Source organism: Acomys minous (genome assembly GCF_964271855.1).
Source record: "Acomys minous genome assembly, chromosome: 17".
Taxonomy (NCBI): Eukaryota; Metazoa; Chordata; class Mammalia; order Rodentia; family Muridae; genus Acomys; species Acomys minous.
This window is the reverse complement of record NC_140500.1, coordinates 26,178,215-26,204,404: the sequence shown is the minus strand read 5'-3', so window position 1 is coordinate 26,204,404 and position 26,190 is coordinate 26,178,215. Positions and strand designations below refer to the sequence as shown.

General features: G+C 46.8%; 2 protein-coding genes across 7 annotated transcripts in view; one reads left to right on the top strand and one right to left on the bottom strand.

The window, feature by feature from the left end:
• The window catches only part of CACNA2D4 (calcium voltage-gated channel auxiliary subunit alpha2delta 4), a gene marked incomplete at its 5' end in the record, with an annotated part of 99,668 nt that extends 91,105 nt beyond the window's left edge, over positions 1–8,563 (top strand). For 2 of the 3 annotated variants that reach the window (XM_084766093.1, XM_084766091.1), the window contains 9 exons: positions 1,762–1,832; positions 2,205–2,280; positions 2,803–2,855; positions 3,310–3,362; positions 3,701–3,721; positions 5,155–5,272; positions 6,717–6,831; positions 7,082–7,162; positions 7,807–8,563. In XM_084766093.1, the coding sequence (XP_084622219.1) occupies positions 1,762–1,832; positions 2,205–2,280; positions 2,803–2,855; positions 3,310–3,362; positions 3,701–3,721; positions 5,155–5,272; positions 6,717–6,831; positions 7,082–7,162; positions 7,807–7,911 (693 nt within the window). In that variant the 3' untranslated portion in view covers positions 7,912–8,563. The remainder of the gene's footprint in view (positions 1–1,761; positions 1,833–2,204; positions 2,281–2,802; positions 2,856–3,309; positions 3,363–3,700; positions 3,722–5,154; positions 5,273–6,716; positions 6,832–7,081; positions 7,163–7,806) is intronic. The other variant, XM_084766092.1, reaches the window with a different exon arrangement.
• A 2,940-nt stretch (positions 8,564–11,503) lies between these two features.
• ADIPOR2 (adiponectin receptor 2) overlaps positions 11,504–26,190 on the bottom strand; it is a 52,297-nt gene continuing 37,610 nt past the window's right edge. For all 4 annotated transcript variants that reach the window (XM_084766119.1, XM_084766117.1, XM_084766118.1 and 1 more), the window contains exons 3-8: positions 25,891–26,010; positions 21,861–22,032; positions 17,894–18,080; positions 17,464–17,651; positions 15,809–16,002; positions 11,504–14,189 (exon numbers count right to left, since the gene is read on the bottom strand). In XM_084766119.1, the coding sequence (XP_084622245.1) occupies positions 14,061–14,189; positions 15,809–16,002; positions 17,464–17,651; positions 17,894–18,080; positions 21,861–22,032; positions 25,891–26,010 (990 nt within the window). In that variant the 3' untranslated portion in view covers positions 11,504–14,060. The remainder of the gene's footprint in view (positions 14,190–15,808; positions 16,003–17,463; positions 17,652–17,893; positions 18,081–21,860; positions 22,033–25,890; positions 26,011–26,190) is intronic.

Here is a 26,190-nt window from a genome sequence, read left to right as displayed (position 1 = left end):
ATTCCAGCCAGTCCTGCAGGTCTCTGGAAGCCGAGGAGAAGGAATACCGGCCCCTGGGTTAGCTCTAGGACCCCGAGGCCACCAGATCCACAGGCCTGGGACTCAGACCAGTTTGAACACCCAGATAGGAGCACATCCACGGGTATATGACGGGTAGCCACACAGCAGGCAAGGGAGCCCTGCACTGGGCAAACTATCCCAGAGCAGGAATCAACTCACATCGAAATTCTTTGCTGCCTAAGCCAGCCCCAGGACTCCAGCTCCTGGGCAGACATCATAGGACCTTGACTCTGTCCCAAACTCATACCAAACCAAACGCAGACAACCCTAGGCCCTTGGGTCTTCCGGAGCTGTGCCAGCTTGTGGGCTGTACTATGTCTGGATAATCTCTGCTGGAGGCTGTCTTGAAAGGCCCCTCACCACCACTGTTCCTGGTGTAGCCAAGCCATGAGTTAAAATCTGGGCCCTGAAGTGAGTAGGGACCCAAAATCCACATTGGAACCTTCCGTTTGCAGGTCCAGCCTTCCTCTGAGGCACGGCTTCATTTGAACTAAGCTAACAGGAACTGTATCTGTTAGGACAGGTGTTCTCCAGTTGCATTGGCTTAAGCAACTCATAGGTTATTTCATAGATCAAATCAGCCTATCATATGGTTTCCTGAAGGCAGCAGGTATCCATCTTCAAGATGGCATCAGAGCTGGGGGGAGCTCTCCTAGTCTACTTCCCCAACAGGAGGGCAACAGTGGAGTTTGGGTGCCCCTAATACACATCCTCTTATTTTAAGTAGATTCCCAGAAGGCCTCATCTAGACTTTGCACCATTTCATTGGCCAGCCTTCAGTACATGGGTTTCTGGGAAGTGTAGTCTTTTTGTAGACCACATTGCTACCATTGTTGCATTCAAGTTCCTTTACTAAAGAAAGGAAAGTGGATATTTCTTGCTGAAAAGTTCCATGTTCTAGGACATGGCGTTTTGTTTGCAGAAGCAGAGGTATTTTCCAGTGTCCAAGATGTGCTGGGTGTTTGAACAATAAGTCTACCTTAAGGGAGAGAGTGGATGGGCTTACAGGAATTTAGGTCTGCCTTCCCTGGTCTGCACCCTGCTTCCCTGTCTTAAAGAGCATAAATTTCAGGGTTTTCACACACACACACACACACACACACACACACACACACACACACACTGCAAAGGAGGGAGAGGACATGGAGGGCAATGCCAGGCCTCCTACCTTCCTTGGCTGAAGAGTCCAGTATGAGTGAAGACTACGGCAGAACTTGCCAAAAAAAACTACCTTTGGCATCACACACTACCACCAGCATCACCACAACCACCATTACCACCACCACCCACCATCATTGTCACTACTATCACACCAACATCACCACCACAAGCACAAACAAACACATACCACCACCACTAACGTCACCACCTCGCGCCCCCACCCTCTCACCCCCCCCACCTCCACCCTCATCACTATCACCACCCCACCACCTCCAACAAAAAGCACATGCAACAAACGGGGCCCCCAAGCCCATCCTCTTGAGAGTCCTGACTCATGTGGATTGTTGGAGGAACTCTGTACCTTTTTTTTTTTTTTAAGCACCCTCTGGGCTGATGTCCTAGGCTGCTGCAGATGATAACATGGTTTAGAAAACATTGTAATGGGCGGTTAGGGGTGTGGGGTGGGAGGAAGAATAGACCATTCCATGGACGAGTGTCTACACGGACAGCCTGGTGGTAGCTCTAGCTCCCCTCTCACAGATGGGAAGACTTCTTGGAGAAGTGGATGGCGCCCTCATGACACAGCTTCTCAGCATGGGGGCATTCAGCCGGTAAGTGGGATGCATCTCTCCCTGGTCCTCAGCCCTCAGTCTGACCTCAGGAGCCCCCAGAGAGGCCCCAAAGATGCCTTTCTGGAGCCAGAGACTGAAGCAATCAAGGGATGGGTGTGGAGATGTGTGGACACCCCTCAAAGAACCTCTCCAGCCTCAGGTCGATGCTCTGAGGAGAACCACAGACCAAGACAGCAAGCATGCTGCTCCTGTTCGTGAAGCCAGCCAAGCCTGGGAGTGCTTCTGCTCTGGCTCCCTGGTCTAACCTGGGTACCCTCATGGATCCCAGTCAGTGCAAGTTCTGCTCCCAAGGCCTCCAGGCCAGGGTGTGGAGTGCTCCTGGCTTCCTCACAGCCTGCTTCTGCATTTCAGTGTGACTGTGTATGACTACCAGGCCATGTGCAAGCCCCCAGATCATCACCACAGTGCAGCCCAGGCCCTGATCAGTGTGAGTGTCACCCCAGCCTTCGCTCTACCAGGACACATCCTCTGCCCTGTCCTTTAGGGTGTCACCTGGTCCCATTCTGATCCAGCCTCACCCCTTCCCCTGGGACTATGGGGCTGTCTTGTCCTGGGGGGACGGGGTGGGCAGGGACCATAAGATAGTGGGGTCCAGGCACTAACAGCACATCCTCACTTCCCAGCCTGGCATTAAGATCTTCAGGTCTTCAGCATTGACCCATCAGAAGTGGGAAATGACCAGACACCTGAAGGGCTTGTCAAATCCTACTGTGGAGTGTTGACCTGCAGAAGGCTCTCATGCTAGGCTTCTGACATAAGAAGGCCCTCGTGGTGGTGGTGGTGGTGGGGGTGTCTGATACGCAGAAAGCCTTCATGCGGGGTGTCTGACCTGCAGAAGGAGGTCCCTGCCCTGGTGATCCTTCAGCAGGGACAGGCAGGTGGACTTTGGAGGGTGGCCACTACAGGACATAACCTGGTGTTTCCCTGAAGTAGCTTTGCTCTCCTCCAGCCACTCTCTGCCTTCTTGATGGTGGCCAGGTGGCTACTGCATGAATTCCTGCTGTGAGTAGGGGTTCCATGGAGAACCACCCGCACAGGGTGGGGGTGGGGTGGGATGGGGGGCAGTCCTTGTACCTGGATCTGGATCATGAGGCTGGGGTCAAAGGAGAGGGCTCCCTAAAGGTGGAGCATGAATCTTGGGTGGGGGTGGGGATGAGGATGGGGGTGGGGTCCCAGGTGAAGGGAATTCCCTTTGTGGGAGGGCTAGGTCATGATTGGGGTGACAGGCAGGAGAGGATCCTCTTGCATACGGAGAGTGGAGAATGAGGATATCCTTCAAAGGGGCAGCCTATGGCCCGCCAGATAGCCTGGCTCCCCAGCCAAGGGAGGAGGGAGGCATGCAACGCCAGACTACACCCTCCTTCACGTGTGCCCTCAAGCAGAAAGACGGGTTCCTGCAGGGGCATCTGGAGCATCATATATGCCCTCCCCCAAGACTGTGTTCTGTATCCTCCAGGTTCCTGCTAGAGTGGAGTGCCTGGGGATCTTGGCATGACATAGGGTCAGAGGGTAAGTGCTAGGAGGCATTTGTGGGAAGCACTTTGGTAAGCTCACTGGACAGCTTCTGTCTGGGGTGGGTGACCCTGAGGTGGGTGTCAAAGCCTTCGTGTTCATAATCTCACCTCATCACCTTCCCCTCGCTCCCGGCCTCCCTCACCTCTGTGTGCGACATCACATCACCTCTGAACACCTCTGCTCCGCCTCACCTCTGTGTGCGACATCACATCACCTCTGAACACCTCTGCTCCGTGTGACGTCATCACTGCCCTATGACATCTTGCCCTCGTGTGATGCTGTGCCTTTCCTGTGCCATGTCTAACCCTGTGGTGGGCTCATGCCCTGGCCAGCCAAAGCTGTCTTCCATCACTGTAAGTAGTTCTGGCTGAGAGATTCTACACTACCCCAGTGCACCACCAGAGAGCTGGAAGGGCTTGCCCTTAAGCCTGTGCCCTGAGAGCAAACACACGCAGACTGATTTTCTTTAATCTCAGGACACTCCCTGATGGGGTGGTAGGGTGTCCCAAGCCACTTTAAAGCATCATTTCTGGGAAGCAAGGAAACCTGGACCTCAGGACACACAAGCACAGCCTGCCCGAGGAAACAGCCATCTATCTCCTCCCAGAGAAGAAAGCAGTGGCCCCTGTGACCGTGTATCTGCCGCCCTCAGCAAGGCTCCAAGTTTGAGGGTGTGTCCTCTGGCATAACAGCTCCTTACATGAAACTGTGCCTAAGGCCAGAGTGCCCCCCAAAACAATAACACGTTAAGGCGGCCCTGACACAAAGCAAAGAAAAGCTTTGTTCCCCCTGCTGTTGAGGTTTGCTGCCAGCCTGGGACAGGGAAGACATCTGTTCTTTACAAACCAAGAGACACAAAAGGTGCCAGGGTCCTGGAGATGCAGGGCTCCGGGGCCGTGTGATGGTGCCTGACTTCAGCCCACCCTGTTCCACTTTCTCTGGGTTCTGGATATTGGTGGCCAGGAGGCTCCCACTGCCTTCTTGTTTGGCTCCCTTATGTAAACAATACCCCCTCCTTCCCCTCTGCCCCTCCGGCTGCTATTGACCAGGGCAGGTCCTTGGGCCTGCTGCAGTTCCTGTGGTGATTCCAGGCTGTGGGTGGGAAGTCACCCTCCCCCGCACCCCCACCCCAGCAGCTCTCACAGTGCCTGACTGGAGTGGTGACAGAAGCCACGTGTTCCAGTCAGGACACAGACATAGAGGCTCCTCCCACCTGCACGCTCTGTGCTTCGTTCCTACAGGGCAGCCCGGAAACTCACAAATGACCTGAAGGAAACCACCTGGTCCTACCACTGGGTGCTTCCTCAGCCCATGGGAACTGTTTAGCCTGCAGCCTGCCTCACCTCTTAGCTTCACGGGCTGAGAGGGAAGCTTCTAGGTCCAGGCATGGCACTGAGGAGACCTGTGACTCTCCTCCTCCTCCTCACACCTTGTGTGACCTTGTAAAGGCCATGCCATGTCTGCACCTCCATTTCCAGCTGTTTAAAATGGCTCCTGCTGCCTTCCTTCCATACCTCCTTCTCTGCCGGACTATAAAAGAGGCAAAGCATGTTGATGCTTTGGGACAGCATCGCTGCACAGTGCCCACAGGTGCTCTGCAGAGTAATCATCTCAGGAGCCCTGGGAAGGGCAGCACAGCAGCTCAGCAGCGCCTTTTGGCGAATGCTGGTCTCTGTCTCCCTGGCCCTTGTAGCAAACTAAAGGGTGCCACCCTTGTGGGTGGGCTTCCTCAGGCCTTCGTGGTGTGTGACGCCCCTCCTCTCACACGTTCCTCTATCACCCGCAGCCCACAAGCACAAGAAACAGGACCTGCTACACCCCTGCGACACAGAATACCCAGTGTTTGTACACCAGACAGCCATTCAGGAGGCAAACGGGATCATCGAGTGTGGGGCCTGCCAGAAGTAAGTCCCCAGGCAGACAGCAAGACCAGCCAGGGTGCAGCTTCCTGTCCCTGGCTGCCACAGGAAGGTCTCCGCACTAGGAAAGGGCTGAGACCTCAGAGAAGAGTCTCTCTGCCCTTTCCCCAATCTCCAGTGCAAAAACAACAACAACAAAACAAAACAAAACAAAAAAAACAAAAACAAAAACCCAGGCCCAGGCAGAAAAGAGGGGAGTGCACATGGACAGGTTGGTGCTCTGCTTTAGGAGGCACAGGGACAAAGGGTCTGGAGGCCAATTCTCATGTTAGTGAGTCTCTCTGAGTTCAAGGCCATGGGGTCTCTCTTGGAACCCCCCACAGGCTAGCTTCCCTTCTGCTAGTCAGGACTCTGCCCACTTAACACCACAGGCCAGGAAAGAAGCAGGAAAGGTGTAGGTCTGAGGAGTTTGCAGCAAATGCACAATGTAGATTATAGGCCTTGGCCTCATGCTTTTTAGAACTGTCAGACCCTGGGGCATCACCAGCCCAAGCCTAGAGTTTCTAGGCAGGACCTAGTCAGGCCAGCTCCTGGGGAGAAGCGCCTAGCTCCATCCAGCCTGCCTTTAGACCAACCCAGAGACTTCCCTCCCAAGCCAGGAGGACAGTACCTCCAAGGAGCTCCCTCAGCCAGCCTTGCTGCTCAGCAGGGCCACCAGGATGTCCAGGGAACCCCAGACCTATGCCGACTATTTCATAGCCTCAGATTCTGGCATCAGACAGATTTAGGTTTCTGCCTCTTCGTCATGTGTGATGTCTTCAGTGCACATAGAGAAGCCTTCCTTGGGGCTGGCACTATTGGCTTGCTTCTCTCAGGGTTGGAAGGAATTGTCAGGGGATGGTAGAGCAAGGGCTTCCCAGCAGACAGATTTGTCTCTGCCCCCGCTTGCCCCTGGCAAGCCTGTCTTCTAGCCTGTTCTGTCCTGTGCAGAAAAAGAACTATATCAAGTAATGACCACATATGACTTTAAACTCTTACATATGATACATACCTGTGTGTGTAACATCATCACCCACCCCATACAAAATGCTTGGTGACAGCCTTCCCTACTGTGTGTAACACCTACCTGCCCAGTGTGGAAAAGCCTTTCCCTCCCCCACTCCGCCATCACAAGCTGTGTATAGGAGCATTGTGTCACCTAGTGGCCAAGCCCAGAACTGCAAGTTATCTGGCTCTCGAGCAGAGATAATATCCTGGTTTGCAGGGGAATGGTCTCTGTGTGTGTGTTAGTGGCAGCTCCTTCTTGACCGGCTCCAGGCTATTGAGAACGGAGGGGTGCCATTGGGAAGGCCTGTGTAAAAGTTCCGGGTTGATACTGGTCTCAATCTGCCTGTGCTTGCATGTCCTTCCTCGTGCCCGCAAAGGTCCTCCCCAGAGCCTTTCTCCTGGGGGCTAACTTACTCAGAGCCCACCACCCTCTCTGCTGCAGGACGTTCGTGATGCAACAGATTCCCAGCAGCAACCTGCTTCTGCTAGTGACAGACCGTACCTGTGACTGCAGTGCCTATTCTCCCATCCTCCAGGAGGCCACAGAAGTCAAATATATCCTTCCCACCTTTAGGGGATTGGGGGTGGGGGAGAGGAGATCCTGGAGGAACTTGGACTTGAGGTGCAGAGTCCAGCCTTTCACCATCCTCCTTTGCTTGCAGCATCATGAGTTGTGGGCTAGTCCCTGGGGGTAGGGGTAGGGGAGCTACCCATCCTGAACCTGCTCGCAGGGCCACAGACCTCCTCACAGATCTGGACCTCCAGGATGTATAGAACTGTTGTACCTTGACAGTGAGCTCTGCACATAATGCCTCTGTCAAGTGTGACAGGATGCGCTCCCAGAAGCCCCGGCGACGACCAGGCTCCTGCCATGCCTTCCATCCAGAGGTGCGGCCTGTGAACTACGGGGCTTGGTCTTCAGAGCCCCCCAGTTTTGCCCTGTGTGTGACTGCTTGGGATATAAATGTTTCTGGACACTGATGACACAACCGTATGTGTTCATCCTACTATAAGACCCTGTGTTTTGAATTTATGTAGTGTGATACACAAAATAGGGAGGGGGCAGTAGCAAGCAAGCAAGGGAGGGTCAGCTTGGGGTGGAAATGGGGGGAAGGTGAGAGGCCAAGGGAAGAAGACAGAGAGGAAGGAAGGAAGGAGGAAAAAATGGAACAAGGGACCCAAGGGTATCTGAACCTGGGGCCCAGTAACTTTCCCCTTACATCCTGACTCCTGCTTCATAAAGTGGCTAGTGACCATAGTGATTGGTATTTATTAACCCCTGAGCTAGGGGCCTTACTCTGCTGGGTGTGGCTGCCACAAACTATCTCCCCTAAAGATGCTCCTGGAGATTAGGGTTGCCCCACACCTTTATGAGAGGAAGGTCCCAAAGACTACTGTGCTTAAAAAGAGGTTTCTCCTACTCTTTAAAACCTCATGTCTTCCAGGCTCTCGAAGTGGCCGCGCTGTGCATTGCTGGCCCTTGGGTTGGGAGGGCCTAGCTCCTAATGCCCTTTCCCTCTCTGGCTCTACAGGAAAATGCTCAGGACTGTGGTGGTGCTGCAGACGCTGTACCTTCAGTCCCTCTGCTTCCACTATCCCTGTGGGCCTGGATGCTTCCACGCCAGCTTCTGTGGTGACCCCAGCCCGTCTGTCTTTCACAGAACCTGGGGTGGGGGTGGGGGTGGGGGTGGAAACTTACAGAGACATTCTACAAAGTCACCATCTGATGAGGGCCCAGCTCACAGCAGTAGGGCATCTTCTCGGTTTCAGTCCTGGGCTCCTTGTCTCCGTCTCTTCACGACTGCTGGAAGGATGCCCAAGGCTCTCCAGGGTATCAGCCACCCCAAATCGTCTACCCTCGTCTCTGCTTCAGGACTTCAACAAGAGCTCAAGTACAGCAAGGACAGAAGTTGGTTGCTCCTGGTTACCAAGGGTCGGAACCAGCCAAAGGGTCGGCTGTTTCCCTGGCTGGTCTACTGCAGAGCTGATTGCTGGGGGCTGGGATTGAGCAGTGAGGCCCGGGCGGAGGCTGTGTCAAGAGTGTGCTTGCCACAAACACAGGAGTCCTTGGGAAAGTCCTTTCACACATCACAGACAGTGGAAGGGAGGACAGGCCGAAGGAAAGACAGGAGACTCAGAAGGGAAGAAATGGAAAAGAAGGTGGACATAGCGGTGCACATCTGTCTGTCTGTCTGTTTTTTTGAGACAGAGTTTCTCTGTGTAGCCTTGGCTGTCCTGGACTCACTTTGTAGACCAGGCTGGCCTCGAACTCACAACGATCTGCCTGCCTCTGCCTCCCGAGTGCTGGGATTAAAGGCGTGCACCACCACTTATACACTGTGGTGCATGTCTTTAATCCCACCACTCGGGAGGCAGAGGCAGGCAGATCTCTGAGTTGGAGGGCAGCCTGGTCTACAGAGCAAGTTCTAGGTCTGTAACAGAGAAAACAATGCCTCGGAAAAAATTAAAAATAAAAATCTTTAAAAGAAATGGAAATAGGAACAGAATAGACATTAAATCCTGCAAAATATCATCAAACGGATACTACTGAAGAACTCTAACGTTTTTACACTAATAATCTGGAAAATGGAGAAGAGTATATGGGAGAATTTGGGCGGAAGGGAAGAGAGACACTTTGTAATTAAAATCTCAAAAAGGAAAAAAGAAAAAGCAATACTACTAGGATGAGCTCTGCAGCTGCTGTACTGAGCAACAGTGTGCCACTGGACAAGTGTAGTCCAGAGGTAGTGGTGAGAAGAGCAGAGCCAGTCCGAGCTCCTCCTGGACCTTACTAAAGTAGGGTGCCACGCAAGGTCTCCAAAGCCCTCGGTGGGCTTTTTATGGCCCGTGATCTACAGGAGAAAGTAGACTGCCTCTGGGGAAAGCCCATGAGTTGGAAACAACACGTACAATCCTTGCCACAGTGCTGAACTAGGCACTACAATTTACCGGCCCTTTTTTGTCATGTGTGAGGCATGTTTGTGTGCTTGATTATGCACAGACGTGGAGGTCATGGGACGATGGCGGCAGTCTTCCTCAACCACTCCACCTTCTTTTTGTTTTGTTGAGATAGGACCTCTCATACACCCTGGGCCTTCTGTCACGCCTTCCCCAGGGCTGGGACTACAAGCGTGCCCTGCTATTCCCCAACTGTTCCAAGAGTTTGGGAGTCTAGTTTGGGTCAGCCTACCTCACTGGCTAAATCCTTCAAGGACCACAATTTACCTCCCTTAAACGAGGAAACTAAGCTCAGTGCTTAATGCCAGCATTTGGGAGGTAAAGGCAGGAAGCTCTCTTGAGTTATGAGGCCAGCCTGGTCTATAAAATGAACTCTAGACACCAAGAGCTACAAAAAGAAGCCTTATCTTGAAAAAACAAGAAGAAAAGGCGGGTGGTTGTGGTGGCAGATGTACACTTTTAATAGTAGCACGTAGGAGGCAAGAGACAGGCGGTTCTCTGAGTTCAAGGCCAGCCTGGTCTAGAGTGAGTTCCAGGACAGCCAAGGCTACAGCGAGAAATCCTGTCTTGAGAAAGGAGGGAGGAAGGAAGGGAGGGAAGGAGGGAGAGAAAGAAAAACTGCAGCTTGAAGAGGGAAGCTTGCTCTGAATCTTAGCTTCGTGACTTTTGTATGTAATAAGCAATGCAGCTAGAGCTCCTAGCACTAAGGGTCGGCTAGCCATTCTCATCCTGGCACTCTGCCTCACAGCTTGGTAGTAGGGAAGGTCAGAGGTGCTGTCCAGCCCAGGTAAGGTACCAAGACATCACAGCTGTGCTTTCTCCTTCATGCCACCAAGGATTGTCAGGACCTGCAGGTGTGTCTCTCCTGACTGCCACACCTGTGTTCCTTGCTTTGTCATTTGTGTTAAGACGTCTCTCCTCAGCAGCATTAGGTCTCAAAATCAAGCATGGCAAGTCTCCTGGGGGTGGGGGGCAAGTCTTGGGTGGGGGACCTTGTCTTCTTCACCCAACCAGGCAGAGCATTTGGGGGCCAGTTTATTGTCTATTTTGACCACAGAAAAGGAGTGCTAAGTGTTAAGATGCTAGGCAGCTCCTGGCCATGAATCGTGCAGCTCTTGTGCCTGGCACTGCTGAGGGACTCCTAAGTTTTAGAACATCACCAGGGCAAGAAAGGCTTTTCTGAGAAGCTGATGCTGTCTCTATGATGGAGAACAGGTGACTCCCAAGGTTTGCTTGCCAGTCAGAAAGAGGCCAGCAGGTGGTAGCCTGGTTTATGCTAAAGACCCAGCACCTTGACTTCAGAGGAGCAAAGTTGGCACCCCCACAACTCAATAAATGGAGTATGACATTCTGGCATCTTTCTTTATCTGTGTCACCTTCAAGAGCAAGGATGCTGCCAGCAATTCTCGGTACCAGGAATGTGCTGTTGAGCTTCCATGTTTTAATAAACCACCTCAAATAAAAGGCTTCAACACTATTTTGTGATGCTGAGTCAAGCTTTGGTTCAGGAAACAGAAGTGGATATATCATGTAGTCAGAAAAGCAAGTATGGGGTAAGAGGGGCTCAAATACAAAAAGAACAGAGTAAGGGCTTGGCAGAAGCCAAGCCAAGCTCAAGGGCAGTTTCAGAAATTGTCAGGAAGGCTGCAAAGGACAGACTTTATTTTTGGCAGGCGTGAGAGCGTATGGGACCAGGGAAGAAAACAAATCATATGCCATGACAGGACTAAGTAGGATGTGTATGTGCCTCTCAGTTCTCAGGACAGTGGGACTAAAGGATGGGCAGGAGGGTGACCAGGACTTGAGGCTGCAGCGTAAGCCCTCCTCAATGGCTTCTGAGGGGCTGAGGCAACAAGTACTCAGGTCAGGGTTGGGGGAAGTATCAGATAAGCCTGTGTCTAGTAAGAAAAGCAGTGCAATAAAGCAAAGCACCAAAGACAGTACTGTTCCTGGGTTGTAGCAACACCATCCAGAGGCATCTCAAGTGGAGTGCAGACATCTCTGATAAAACACAGGGACCAAGTGCATGTGGTCAGCTTCCATTCAGCTCTCAGACCTTTATGGTTGCATTAACCAGGCATAGAGAAAGCTCACTTTTAAAAACCCCTGTGCAACCCAAGCTGGCCTTAATTCACGATCCTCCTCAAAGCAGGGAAGTTTCTAAAAATTCCTTAAACTTCCTGTCTAAATTAGGGTGTTAAGGATATCCCAAAGTGAGATAAGGTTTTAAAAAGGAAAAGGAAAAGCAGTAAAACCACAACAAAGTTCATCTTCTGTTTGGCTCTTTTTATTAGAGAAATTGAGAAGACAGCAAGTAGGGAAATCCCGTGGTGAATGGAACTGTCACATGGATGCCTTTCTGGAACCCCAACCTTGTATGCTCCCCAAAGTGTGCTTTGTGACTTCAGCAACTTATAAAGGGGAGAGGGGAAATACTGAAAAAGGCCACTATTTAACGATGAAAGAATTAAAGTGTACAGGTTTCTAACCAGCCTAGGGCCAAAAAAAAAAAAAAAAAAAAGAGAGAGAGAGAGAGGAGAGAATGAAACATAAATGTGTGCGCAGGGCAAGCAAGCCTCAGACTGCTGAGAGTAAGGCATTCAGGTGCCAACCTGGAGAGTTCCCAGAGGCACCACAAGGTCAAGTGCACAAGGAGGCTGTTGGTAGTGAGCTGCGCAGACACACAGGGGCACACACATGCCCACACAGACACACCCAGAAGGGAAGTTGTTGGACGACACACTGGTGGTAGTGATTCTTTCCCTAAGAGTTTGTGCTATGTTGAACCAGATCCTCCCTGCTTTGGGAGGAGGGATGACTATACCCAAGGCCTCTACTCTGTAGGTGTCATGGGGAAGCAGCTCCCTCGTGCCCCAAAGTGCAACCCCAGAGAGGATGGCTGGCTTCTGATATGTGCTGTTGCTACCACAAACCTAGGTGAGCTTCCTTCCAGATGGACACTGTCCTGCCCAACTGCTTCTTAAGGAATTAACACTGTTCTTAGTTCTGTTGTTTACCCAGAGTTTTCTGTTTGGCCTTCCCTGGGCAGTGGCCCTATCCACAATAGAAATACTCCTAAGTCCTTCTCAGGTTTTACAATGGACTCCTTCTTCCTGGATCCCCAGCGGCAGCTGGAGACTGGAAGGTAAAGGAAGAACAACAATGACCGGGACAACGCTAGTGAGTAAATAGGGCTGCCTCATGTTCCCAGGCCTCTTCTGAGACGCCTGAGGCCCCATGTTACCCTGCACGCTCCACCAGCCTCAGAGTGGGATGTCTGTCTGACATCTTGGAGACTCAAGTGCTTGGTTTCTCACTTAGCCAAGATGAGAATTCTGTAAGCCAGACCCAACTCATTTACACTCTCTAAAACCTCTAACAAGGTGGTCCTAGGACAGAGGAATGATTTCCAACTTCCAGCAGCAATTCAAAACTGTGGGCTTAATTCTATCAGACTAGCTGCAGTTAACATGCCACTTCCTTTTAACTATGCAGCACACTCTTGGCAAAGGGCACGCAGCGAGTGCTGAAATGCCACAGTGGGCACTGCTGACGTCCTTAGTCAAGAGGAGCAGAAGAGGGCACACCAGAATCTCACTAGTGGCTGGCTCCATGCTAGGAGCTCTGATGCTGGGAGGGCAGGTGGTGGCAGGGGCACAGGTTTTATTTCCAGGTGCAAGGACAGAGTTAGGGCAGTGAGTCTCAATAGAGAAAAGTTTGCAGAGTGGCTCAGGGCTCCAAATAAAGTCTGGGAAATGGCCACACCTCTATTCAGGTAGGAACTACCACCAGTTTATCTGGGACACCAGAGAAGAACCAGACAAACCCTGTGCTGATGCTCCCAGGGTCCTCCTCCCCTTCCTCTCCTCTGTGGTAGAACTCTGTGGCTCCACTCTTCAGAAGGGGACATTATTAGCTTACATGACAGCCTCTGAAATGACACCTCCTCTAGAGCCATTATGACAACCTGTGCGGCTTCCACACTGCTTCCTTCTACTTTCTCCCCCTCTGAAGACCAAGGGCTCTCAGTCTTGAGAGTGGCCAGGGCTGTACACTCTGCCCCAACAGGGTCCAAAAGTGTTATTGGCCTATGGAAGGCACCTTGGTGCACCAAGACATCGTGCATTCTGGGGCTACCACTTCATCCTCCTTCCATCACTTTGTGCAAAATTGAAACAGTGTGTGGTACTTGCATGTTTCATTCTTTAAAAAAGAGTCTCCCTCCCTCCCCTGCCCCTATGTTTTAAATGTTTATATAAATTCTTATTTAAACAGTAAATTAGAAATCTTATTTACATTAATTTCTTTGTTCTCCCAAAGGAGTGCCTAAAATTGCACTCCCACCCCTTTACTGGATATAAATGTTCACCTAAATTGGTTTTGATTATTGTTTTAAGGAGCTCCACTGGCACAATCAGTTGGCGCATGGTACTTGTATGTATTACTGCTTTAAGGAGGGAAAGGGAGAAGAAAGAACCACCAACTAAACTGTTTCCCATCTTCTACAAATAAATACGATCACATCAGAAGCGAGTCTGTCAGGCAAGGGTCTTGGCAGAGCTGCCCTCACCCGGTAGATTCCGAAAGGAAGTCAGGGGATGAGCCATTTCTCCTTCTCTCCAAACTGATGCACTCCATCCTTTGAGGTATGATTTATTTTTGTTTTTCTCTTCTTAGTCTTGTACCCATGGAGCCCTTGGGCCATCCTAAGGCCCAGGAGGCTGTCCAAGTTGGAGGCTTCTCTGGCACTGTCACTGGCAGCCAGTAAGGAGGCCTGTGGGAGCTGCAGGCCTGGTTCAGGGTCACAGTCCCTGACTCCTGGAGAGTATCACAGTGCATCCTCTTCAGTGCAGCCCCCACCAATCATGAAACGAAATTCCTGCAGGTTTGAGACGCCATGGAAGTGAACGAAGGCACCAGCAACCACAAAGATGTGGAACAGCTGATGAGAGTGAAACTGGAGAGAGAAAAGAAGCCGATTGTTACAAAGCCTGCTAAAGATACCTAGGAAGGAACATTGGTTCCCAGCTTGCATGCACTGACAGTGGAAATGCATGACAATTCAAATTCAAGATGAGTACAGTAATATCCATTGCGGACCTCACATTTTCCTGAGTCTCTCCCAGAGAAATACAGGTAGTGTGCTACTAACATAGTGAACTTGGAGACAAATTCCATACAGACCTTGCAATTAGGCCACCAAATTCCCAAGGACTTACTGACAACTAGCAGCAGGATATAATTTACTGATGGACACTTAGGAAATTACAACATTCTCTCATGGTCTCAAAATGAAAAGGCACAGTGGTACTTATCAAGACGCTGATTTTACAAGTATAAATAAGAAGAAACGAAAGGTAAACTAGCTAACCCAAAGCTCAGAAGACTGAGTTCAGGACCATCTCCATTTACAGACAGCTAATCTAACTTTAAGAACATGGGCGGCCAACTCAGCATACACCTATGAGCAACAACGAGAAACAGAACCCTACAAGCCAGAGTTCACCTTAAGAACATTCTAAATGCACACTGTTGAAAATGTTCTAGCTCCTGTTTGGTTAGAAATGTCCCTCTTTACTAGTTCCTCAGTTCTCTCCCCCCTCTTCCTTCACCTCTCGTTATCAGCCACAGTCTAGTTACTTCCCCTCCCTCCACCAGACACATACAGACTCAACTGCCTACAACATCGCTGGGTTTGAGTACCTAAAAGGATCTTAGGACTAAGGGAGATGGCTCAAGAGGTAAAAGGACTTCTTACACAAGCCTGGCATCCTAAATTCAATCCCTGGAGCCACTGTAGCAGAGGAGAGCCAACTCTTGAGATGTGTCTTCTGACCTCTACATGGGCACAGTGGCATGCCCATTCTAACACACATATATCAAACACACACAATAACTAAAATAAATTAATAACTCACATTCTGCCTTAGTATTTTTTTTGCTATTTGCTTTTTGTTTTTCAAGACAGAGTTACTCTGTGTAGCTCTGGCTGTCCTGGAACTCACCCTGTAGATCAGGCTGGCCTCAAACTCAGGAATTTGTCTGGCTCTGCCTCCCGAGTGCTGGGATCAAAGGAATGTGAAAGCATACCTGATCTCAGCCTTCTCTTTTTTAGAAATGACCTCAGTAGAAGATTGAGTGAGAGTCAGGACAGAAAACAGAGACAGAATGACCAACAGTTACTGTACACAACAGTACAGCAAACAAGGGCACAGACAATACTAAAGCCTGCTTGATTCCACGTCTGTGTTTACCACTTAATGCCCACTTGATTTAGACAAGCTGTTGAGCCTTCCTAAGCCTTAGCTTCCTGATCTGTAAAGTGAAAACAAAGCCAAGCTCGGTCTAGCCTTGTGGGACTGACACTAGATGAAGTGATCCATGCGCAGCACTAGAACTGTGTCAGACATCAAGTGCTCAGTCCATGCTCACTGTCCAGAGAAACCAGACGACAAGGGACAGAGCCATAACTGGAACACAAACCTCTTATGTTGCAAACTTTTGATTATGTCACTCCCACTGTGCCACTGGCCCATGAACAGGAACAAATACCTTACCACCACTGACCACACTTACCCAGATGTCACATTTGCCAGGAAAGAAGCGCTCAGGGATGCGGGCTGCATAGAGGGCAGCTCCTGTGATATAGAGGCTCGCCATGAGAATGAGCCAGCCTATCTGTCCTATGGTGGCAGCCTTCAGGAAACCTTCTGAGATGACATAGTGCAAGGTAGGGATGATCCCACTCAGGCCTAAGCCCACAAACACTCCTAAGACATCAGAAGAAAAAGACAACACACAATGAGAAAGACAACATACTTCTATTTAGTTTGATCAACTTGAAACTTCAAAGTAGGCCATTCTTGTTTTAAAGAAAAAAGAAAGTCCTTCAAACTCTGAGACACCATTCAACCCACAGACAGTGTAGGTATGTTCTACTTACAGAAACAAGAATCCCACGGTAAGCCAAGCTCTATCAGCAGCCTGACGGTTAGTTAGGAAGACCCACACTGCCAAGAGCTTTAGGAAAGGAAAAGCATGGAGGCCGTGTTTAAACTTCCTTGAATGCTACCCACCCTTTTACAGACAGAATGCAACAGGCTGCCATTGGTGAGCTTCCTCCCAGACTCTAGGACTTGCCCTAGCATCGTCAGTAAGCTGCTGACGTGCCACAACATATGTATGAATGCAAATGGGATGCACACTCAGAAAACATCCACACCTAAATGAGAGGAGGAAATGCCACACTAACTACATGAAGGTGGGAACTAGGCAGCGCCAAATAGAAACAAGCCCACTCCTCTACTGTCCTCCAAAGCACTGCTACACTCCATTCTTTTCCTTTGTATATGAACAAAGGCTGCTTAATGGTGCTTTTCAATCTCAAAGTCAAAGCCTCAGGACTTAACCTTCCAGTGTTTATAAATAGTAGGATGCTCGGCTCCACTCAGCAAAGATGGTCTTAGCTCATGTACTCAAACAGATTTAACACCACTGACCTAGTGAAGAACTATACAGCCAGTGTTGGCTACTTATTTGCTCATGCAGACATCTTTAGAAGGAGATCGGAATGCTACAATGTCATTAACATGAGATTAGTTCTGTTTCTAGCATTCCATGTGCATGCAGATGAAGCAGGCTTGAATTTTACAACAAAAAGAATTACTGCTTGGGCAGCACTGGGTGCTATGTTGGGGACAGAAAGCAGAAGACACAACTTCAGGCACTTAGAGTTCAGAGGGATTTGTCAGAATCATTCAGCACAGACATTCAGTTTTAAAATTAAAGGCAGTGTTTTTCAAATTTCTGGTTCTGCATATGGCACAGTCAAATAAGACTGCCAGTGCCACAGGGCACTCAGTAGGCATTACCTAAATATCAAAGGTTATTGGAGCATCAGCAGCATGAACTCAGGCCTTATTTATCATAGCAATTTAAATATAAAATACTAAATATGACAAAACAATCAGTCACCAGAAAGTAAATTTAGCTGAAAAAATACAGAAGTCATTATACTGTGGTATTTCTTCAAATAAACAACATTGCCCAAAACATATGTTTGCAGCATCTTCTCACAGCCCCTCAACCCTGCGCTTTCCAATACTGACCACTGGGTTAAAAGTCCAACAACAAGCAGAGTGGTTACTCCATCTCTGAGTGAAAATCACAGCATGTTTGTAATAGTATACCTTAAATGACTGGAGATTAACTGCACGTTCACATGCACTCACCTGCTCTGACCCCCCGGTACTGAGGAGTGGCGAACATGTCCCACTGGGAGACGATAATGGCTGCAATGCCCAGCACACAGATGACAATCAGGTAGATGAAGCAAGGTTGTGGGTTACAGTAGAAAGAATAATAAAGCCAAGGAACAAAACTTCCCATGATCAGAAGAGCAATACCAGAGTAATCCAATCTAGGATTGAAATTTAAAAGAACTCCATTTAATGCTAAAAATTATCATCCATTATAGGCTCCATTAACCCCATGGCTTATGACATCAGTAACAACTAAGAAACAAACCAGGCTGTCTGCATCAATTAAAGGAAGACGTTCCCATGTGGGAGCATCAAGAGTCTTGCCAGCTCTGCTAGAGGTTGTTCCTGCCCCACGGACCCGAAAACACAGCTCATGATAAGGACACCGTTGAGTACTTACTTAGAGAAGAGCCGCGAAACCCCTTCTGAGTGGCAGTAGACTGTGTGGAAGAGCCATGAAAATGAAAGGCAGAGAATGGCTCCCAAGAAGAACAAGCCAAAGACCACTTTCTCTTGCAGTGGGGCCACAAAGGATATATTTGGGCGAAACATATAAAAGATCCCCAGGCACAGGAAGAATACACAACCTAGGAAATGAATGCAAGAAATGGATAAAATGCACTCTTTGACAGGATGGTGTTTTACACCGTGTTTTAAATTTTTCCCATTAGCAGTGATACCAGAACCATAAACTCAGTGAGAAAAAAAAGTCACACCAGCAAAGTTTATCCAAGAATTTCATTTACTACCAACGCTGTAGGTGTGGTACACTAGTTGAGGATGTGATGAGTACTTGCCAGCATGCACAAAGCTCTGGGTTCTATCCTTAGCACCATATAAACCAGGTAGGTGGTACACACCTTAATCCGAGCACTTGGGAACTACAAACTCAAGGCCATCCTTAGCAACAGAGGTGTCTAAGGTAGCCTCGGACAGATAAGACCCTGTCTTATAAAGAAAAAAGAAAAGGAAGAGGAGAAAGACAAGGAAAAAAATAATTTCTCATTCATCTAAAGACCATGAAGCAAAACAAACAAACAAACAAATAAACAAACCAAAGACTACAGTTGCCTCTTAGGATTTTAGCCTGAATGTCACTTGTACAATTTTGACGCATATGCTATAGGTGCTCTCCCTCTCAAAGCTCTATTTTACATTTGTTTACAGATGCTGAAGAACCCTGTGCTGCTTCTCTGGTCTTCACTAGCTGACCCAGTGAGAAACTCCATACCAAACCACTTGCTTTATTTGAGTGTAGTCCTGGCTGGCCTGGAGCTCACTGCATAGACCAAGGGGGCCTCAAACTCAGACATCTGACTGACTCTGTCTCCTGAGTGCTGAGATTAAAGGCGTGTTGCCATCATAAGAGGCTCATGCCTAATTTTTGTTGTCTGGTTGTTTTTTGGTTTTGTGGGGGTTGTTTCGAGATTGAACTTAAGCCCTCATAACATGCTAGGCAAGAACTCACCACTAACCAGCCCTCCTTCTTACTTTCTGTACTGTAAAAAAAGTTTTCTCTATTGTTATGCGTATGGGTGTTTTGCCTACATGTATGTCTGAGTACTATGTGCATGCAGTGCCCACAGAGGCCAGGAAAGACACTGGATTCCCTTGCTGGAGTCACGAACGGTTTCTCAGCTGCCATTTAGGTACTATGAATCTAACTTGGGTCCTCTGTAAAAACAGTAAGTACTCTTAATCACTGAACCATTTTTTTCTAGCCCTCTTTTTTTGTATTTATTTTTAACAAATTAAGCAAGAGCAAAGTACATAAGTCATTTGACCATGCCAATTTTTGCACCTTTTGAGACACTTTCACTAAACTGCCCAGACACACTCTCACCTAGACAGGCCTTGAACTGAGGGCCCTCCTGCCTCAGCCTCATTTGAGCTGTGCCCCTAGGCCTGGCTTATACTCAGCTCTTAAACTGGTCTCCACAGTAAGACCCAAGTTCTTATTGCTAAGCAAAGGGCTAAGGCAGGCACAGACATAAGCTGCTAAGGGATCCTGTCTGAACATTTTATTTCATTCTAATCAAGTAATCTAAATTTTAAAAAATCTGACTTAGATGCTACCAAGAAACTTGGTTATTCTCTATTTGCTTCTCACTATACTAGCAGGAACTGGGAGACTAAACTGGCTGTAAGAAAGGCAAGTCAAGCCAGGAGGTGGTGCTGTGTGCCTTTAATCCCAACACTTTAATTGCAGCTGGAGGTAGGTGGCTCTCAGAGTTGGAGACCAGCATGATCTACAGAGAAAATTCCAGGACAGCCAAGATTACAGGCTACATACACAGAGAAACGACGTCTTGAAAATAAACGAACAAAAAAAGAAATGCGAGCCGAATGGAATACAGCCAGAAACTAGTCCATTCCCAAGTCTGTACAACCATGAGAAATAACTGCAAGCCATCTTCACTGGGCCAAACAGGGCCTGTCCCTGCTGTCATCCAGTCCTCTCCATTCCCCCAGCACTAGACAAACACTGGCCGACTTTCTGTCCCCTACAAATCCGCCTTTCTGGATGTTTCTTATACATTGAATCATACAATTATATAGCCTGCTGTGTCTCTCCATTTAGTTAACTTAAGGACTTGCTCAACATGTTGTAACAAACACCATAATTCACTCTTCTTATAGCCAAACTTTTTTTTTTTTTGAGACAGGGTTTCTCTGTGTAATAGCCCTGTAGAACAAACTCAGAGATCAGCCTGCCCCTGACTCCCAAGCGCTGGGATTAAAGGCATGCACCACCACATCCAGCCTGCCAAACACTTTTTTTAAAACCTTACTTCTATTTATTTGTTTTTGTGTATGCGTGCAAGTCAAAGAACAACTTGTAGGAGCCGATCTCCTCCTTCCCCCATTGTAGTCCTGGGGATTTAACTCAGGAGCTAAGATCTGGAGACAACAGCCTTTACCCACTGATTGTCTCACTGGCCCCCAAACAATGTCTAATTGCATGGGTATTTCATATTTGGTTTATATATTCAGCAGTTGGTTATTTCTATAAATAATGTTGCTAAAACATTCATGTACGTCCTTTGTTAAAGACACAACAGAAGTAAAACTGCCAGTGACTCAAGTTTCTGACAAACTACCTACCACACTGTTTTCCATAGATGCTGACCCATTTTTCATTCCTATTAGCAGCACTAGCAACATTTCTCTATATCCCTGATCAAGACTTACTTTCTATTTTTATGATCATAGCAATCCTGCAGGGAGTAAAATGGTGTCTCATTGCATTTCTCTAAATGACTAATAAAAAAATACCTTTTCCAAGTACATGTTTGTCATCTAGATACTTTCTCTACTGTAATGTCTATAGGGAAGCTCTATTGGCCCCCACAAAGGGTGGGCCCTTTATATTGTTGATTTGTAAAAGTCCTATGGTAGACTAGATAGAATATGCTTTGCAAATGTTCTCTTGCTCTTTGGGTTATTTTTTTAACCTTATTGATAATATTCTATAACATACGCATTTTTTAAATGTTGACAAAATCCCATTTACTCTTTCTTTGGCTGCATATACTTTAGGTATCAAGTCCAAGAAACCGTTACCTAACTCAGGTTACCAAGACTTACATCTGTGTTTTTCCTTGTATGAGGCTGAGACTGAACTTGATTTGGTTTTGGTTTGAAGACAGAATCTCACTGCATGGCACAGGCTGACCTGATACGTACAATTCTGTCTCACTTCCCATGGGATTACAGACATGGGCTACCATGTCTCACCTCACTCTACTTCACTCTTCTGTATATGGCTGCCTCAGCTGTACTGCCCCTTTTACTGAAAAGATTATCCTTTCTTCCCATTGTACTCTTTATTTAATTAAAAAATCATAAGGGAAAAATATCAATTTCATATTTTATTCACATCAACTGAAATTTAACTGTAAATGATCTAAGTAATGACTGAAATAAAATCTGCTTACTTTCTAATACATTTCCTCTCACTGCTTATTAAAATGCTGTGTATTTTATACAGCAATTCTTCCCTTGACTTTGAGGCCACTGTCCAAAAACGTAGGAAGAAGGCAGGCATGAGGCATGAGGCACACACTGCTAAATGCAGGAGGCAGAAGGAGGAGCTGAAGTCCAGACTAGCTGGGATAAACAGTGAGACCCATCTCAAAACAAAACTCTAGGAAAGAAAAGGTGAGTTGATTGTAATAAAGTCCCAGCACAAGTCAGGTTTATCAAAGAGTAAACCAATGAGAAATCATCACTGAGAATCTGAGGGGAGGGAGGTATATTCTGTCATAGTTTTCAAGTGCTGTACTTACTCACAAAATACATGAAAATCAAAGAAACTAAAGAAAATCACTAATTTTATTATACCACTGACCACTAGCATTACATACCGAGGAGATGTGTCCAAATGTTGCCTGTCTCTGTGTGTATTCTGAAAATGCTCTTAAAACAGGCCCGGAAAGAAGGCATAGGAGGTCGGTGTCCGTGGAGAAGGAAATCATTATCCTTAAGCCAATCTGGTAGCACATCGTGAGGGATCACTCGCCATCGGCCTTCCCACACCTAGTATCCATTGAGGAATGTTATCAAAGAGATTTGTGACTCTGGTTATCAACACTGTTCCAAACAGCTTTTACCATAGCATCTTATAGTGTGAAAAATCAAACAAACAAAAGGTGAATTTTTAATAGTAGGCTTTGTTACGAACAAGCAAGCATAAACAAATATACCAAATTATGCCTTAAAAGACCTATGTTTTAATCTAGCTAAAGGAATGAGGAATTCAAAGTCCCAGCTACACAGACCTTGATCATAACAACACATGTTACCTCATAAAAATCAGTCATTAAATATGACCATTTTATCTTGTTTAAACAAAAAATTATAGAATCGGTTTTGTGTCTTTTTCTAAAAAGTCTCCTCTCCTTTTTCTGCTACAAGAAAACAGAATGTGTTAAATTGAAAAGGCACAGCAGTTAGGAAAGTTGGTGTCTGTTATTAACTAGTATGAGCTCAGTCAATTACAAAAACCTCCAAGGCTTAGTTTCCTTGCCTATAAAATGAGGATAACAGTGAAAACCTAATGAGTTCTAAGGATCAAACAAATGACATACAGGCCTCACCTGAGTTTACATTGTTAGCATTGCCCCTGGGTTGAATGTACCTTTTATTTATTTTTTTAAATCTCCCTGGCAAAATAATTGCCTCTGCACAATCAGAATTGCATCCAATCCAGGGGAACCTACTAAGAAAGGAGGTTGGGACCTTTGTAGTGGAAGTTTCGATTATGTTATGTAAATATGTTTTTGTTTTGATCCCAAGTATGGGATGTGAAACTGCCTTTAATAGTCTCGTGAGAGTGTGTGTGATCTTTGGAAGCTGAGAACTGTCTCATGCAGGGGGCATTGTCCTTGCCAGCTGAAAACATCTTTGTGTGGACTCTGAGAGGATATAAATAGGAGGGGGGGTTGCTTCATTTCGAGACACTTCTAGAGAAAAACACTTCAAGAAGTCTGCTGCTGATTTTGTCCTGTTGTTACTGTTGCTGTTTGCTGCCATCTATCTGCTGCTTATCTGGACTGCTGAAGAGTGGAACTGCCCCAAGGAACTGAGTCTAAAAAGGTCTACAACCCCTGTCCCTACTAACCTTCCTTCTCAACTACCTAGGGGCAGTGGGTTGGAAGGGAGGTAGTCATTTAGGAACCCTAAATAAAGCAGGTTTAAAGAAATCAAAGCCTAGACCTTTATACTGTGTTTCCTAAGAAAGTCTGTTAATGTACCCTACTTATTTTATCCCTTATATCTCAGCCCAAATCTCACACCATGATGCTCAACCTCACCCAGAATCTAGCAGCAAAGAAGAGTTTCCACTACTGTGCTGCACAGTGCTTCCACCTAACACACTATAAAGCTAACTTCAACCTCAAATTATTAGCATTCAAAAAAAAAAATCTAAGCCACAAAAACTGGGCTCTCCTCCCCACTACGCAGAGAGATTGACCCTTGCCCACTACTGTACCCCTTTCTTTCACTCCACAACCTATTTCCTGTTCTCTGCTCTCTTATTTCCGAGACACTTCTATTCTCCCAAGGGAAGTGCCACTTCAAACAGATGCAGCCCTCCCACCCATTAAAGCAACCTTATCCGCTCCTTCCCCTCCTTTTATCTCTTTTACCTTTCAGTTCAAAACTCAGTGCCTATGCTCACTGAGGCTAACCTAGTCAATCCATGTATAGTCCTAAAGTAAAGTAAAATAAGCCAAGATGACTCTCTTCTTGAATGTTTCCTGCTAGTACTTCAGTGGTCCATGAGGCTACGGAGGACTGCTCCCAAGACCTCCTGAAAACTGAAAACTCCGCAGATGGCTAAGTCTTTAAATACAGCACAAAACACCCATGTATACTTGAGCAGATGACAATCCAGTTTTCTAAATATTTTCATTCCTCTTTTAAAATTTTATTTTCCTCAGGCAGGGTCTCACTATACTGCTTAAGATGGCTGTGAATTCATGGGCTAAAGTGATCCTGCTGTCTCAAACTATCAAAAAGCTGAAACTAGATGCAATATAACTGCTAAGAAAGGGAAAAAGAGACCACAATACTCTTAATGCCAGCCATTTCCCTCTCAAGATACAAAAAAGAACTTAAACATGTATTTACACACACATACATGAACACAAGGGTGGGCGAGGGAGGAAGATTTGTACTGTCTCGAGATCATACCTAGTTGTGACAGTTGGTTAGGGGTTTTTTGTTTGTTTGGTTGGTTGGTTGGTTTTTTGGTTTTGTTTTGTTTGTTTGTTTCTTTTTGTTTTTCAAGACAAGGTTTCTCTGTGTACCTACTCTGGTTGTCCTGGAACTCACTCTGTAGTCCAGGCTGGCCTCGAACTCACAGAGGTCCACTTGCCTCTACCTCCCAAGTGCTGGGATTAAAGGCGTGAGCCACCACCGCCCAGCAACAGTTGGTTAGTTTTGTTACCTTGATAGAATCTAGAATCACCAAGAAGAGACTTATTGAGAGATTAGCTTAGCCCATGGGCATGTTTGTGGAGAATTATCTCAGTTTCATTAACCAAGTTGATTACATAACTTGATTACATTAATTGAGCAGGCCCATCCACTGTGGGAAGCAGCATTCTCTTGGTGTGGGTCCTGAACTGTTTAAGGATAGAAAACACAAGCTGCGCCCAGACATGCATGCATTCATTCTCTCTGTTCTTGAGCATGGGTGTGACTGTTTCAAGTGCCAGATGTCATGGCTCCCCCAATTAATGAAAAACTCTAATCTAGAGTTAGGAGCTAAAATAAAACCCTTTCTCTCCTATGTTGTTTTGTTTTTTGTTTTTGTTTTGTTTTGGTCAGCTTATTTCATCACAGAAAAAGAAACGGAAGAACAGAAACTGGTCCCAGAAGTGGGATCACTGCTGTGATGAACCTGCCTACATTATTCTTGCTCCATGTGAGTTAGTTTTTGTATGTTTTTACTGGAATGTGAAAGAGTTTAGAACTGCAAGCTAGAAAAGCCATTGAATGCTGTAGAGAAACTGAGTTGTCCTTGTGGGAACTTGGAAGAATGCTGAGAGAAATACAGAGTAGGCGCGGCTCCCCAGCTCTCAGCGGGGAACAAGGATTCTACCGAGAACTTGCATGGGGGCCATTAATGGAATATTTGGCCAAGAATCTGGCTTCATTCTGCCCAGGTCCTGAGAACCTAAGTGAAGTTGATTTCCTTATAACAATAAACTATAACTTAGAATTACGGGCTAAAATGAAATCATCCTCCCTTAGGATGCTTTTTGTTAGGGTATTTCATAACAGCAACATGAGACAAATCTAGGAACTTGCTTATATGACTAAAAAGACTACCGGTCTCTTGTTTTTCTACAAGTGACTTCAATTCTAGCTACCATTTAAAAAAAGAAAAATCCTACAATGGGTCTTAGGGTCTCAGACAATGAATCACAAAGCCACTTAAGAGACAAAAAAAAAAAAAAAAAAAGTACAAACTACACTGAAAATACTAAATGTGCCTGAAATTTTTGAAGTTTCAACCTCAACAACTTTACTACCCATAGAATCTCCACAAGTAACAACTGCACTGTCCATATTAAACAGCAGAACAGATTTGGGCATGGCTTTTTAATAGCTCTAGCACAATCACTCCAAATTATTTCATCCTGTCTTATCTAATCTCCATTTACTGTTCTAATCTGTATCAGGAGAGATTTATATCCCAATTGGACATTCTGGATAACTTTATCAATATGTTTTACAAGGTTAAGTGAGGAGACTTCTTTGTCCTCATCTTACCATGGATTTTCCCCCCAAGCAGCACAATAAGCCACCTCTTTCAATGTCTGTTTGGGAAAAGCTAAATAGATACCATGAAAATCAATAAGAAACTTACATTAAGAATCTTACCTTACAAACAAACTCTTCCATTCTTTCCATGGCATGATGGGCTTGTAGGAGAGGAGACATGCCCATAAACCCTTCATCTTCCTGGAGATTGCCATCCTTACACTCGAGTTCCTCAGAGCTCTGCAAAGACACCACAGCAACAGTCAAGGATGGGACCAATCAACATGCTTTCCTCGCAAATGTAAAGGTTTGAAAGTCAAGCCTCAACATTATAGTAGACAGTAAGTTCACTGTAAACCTATTAGTATTAGAAACTAAGTTAGGCATGATAGTGTACCCCTCTAATCCCAGGAGGCAGCA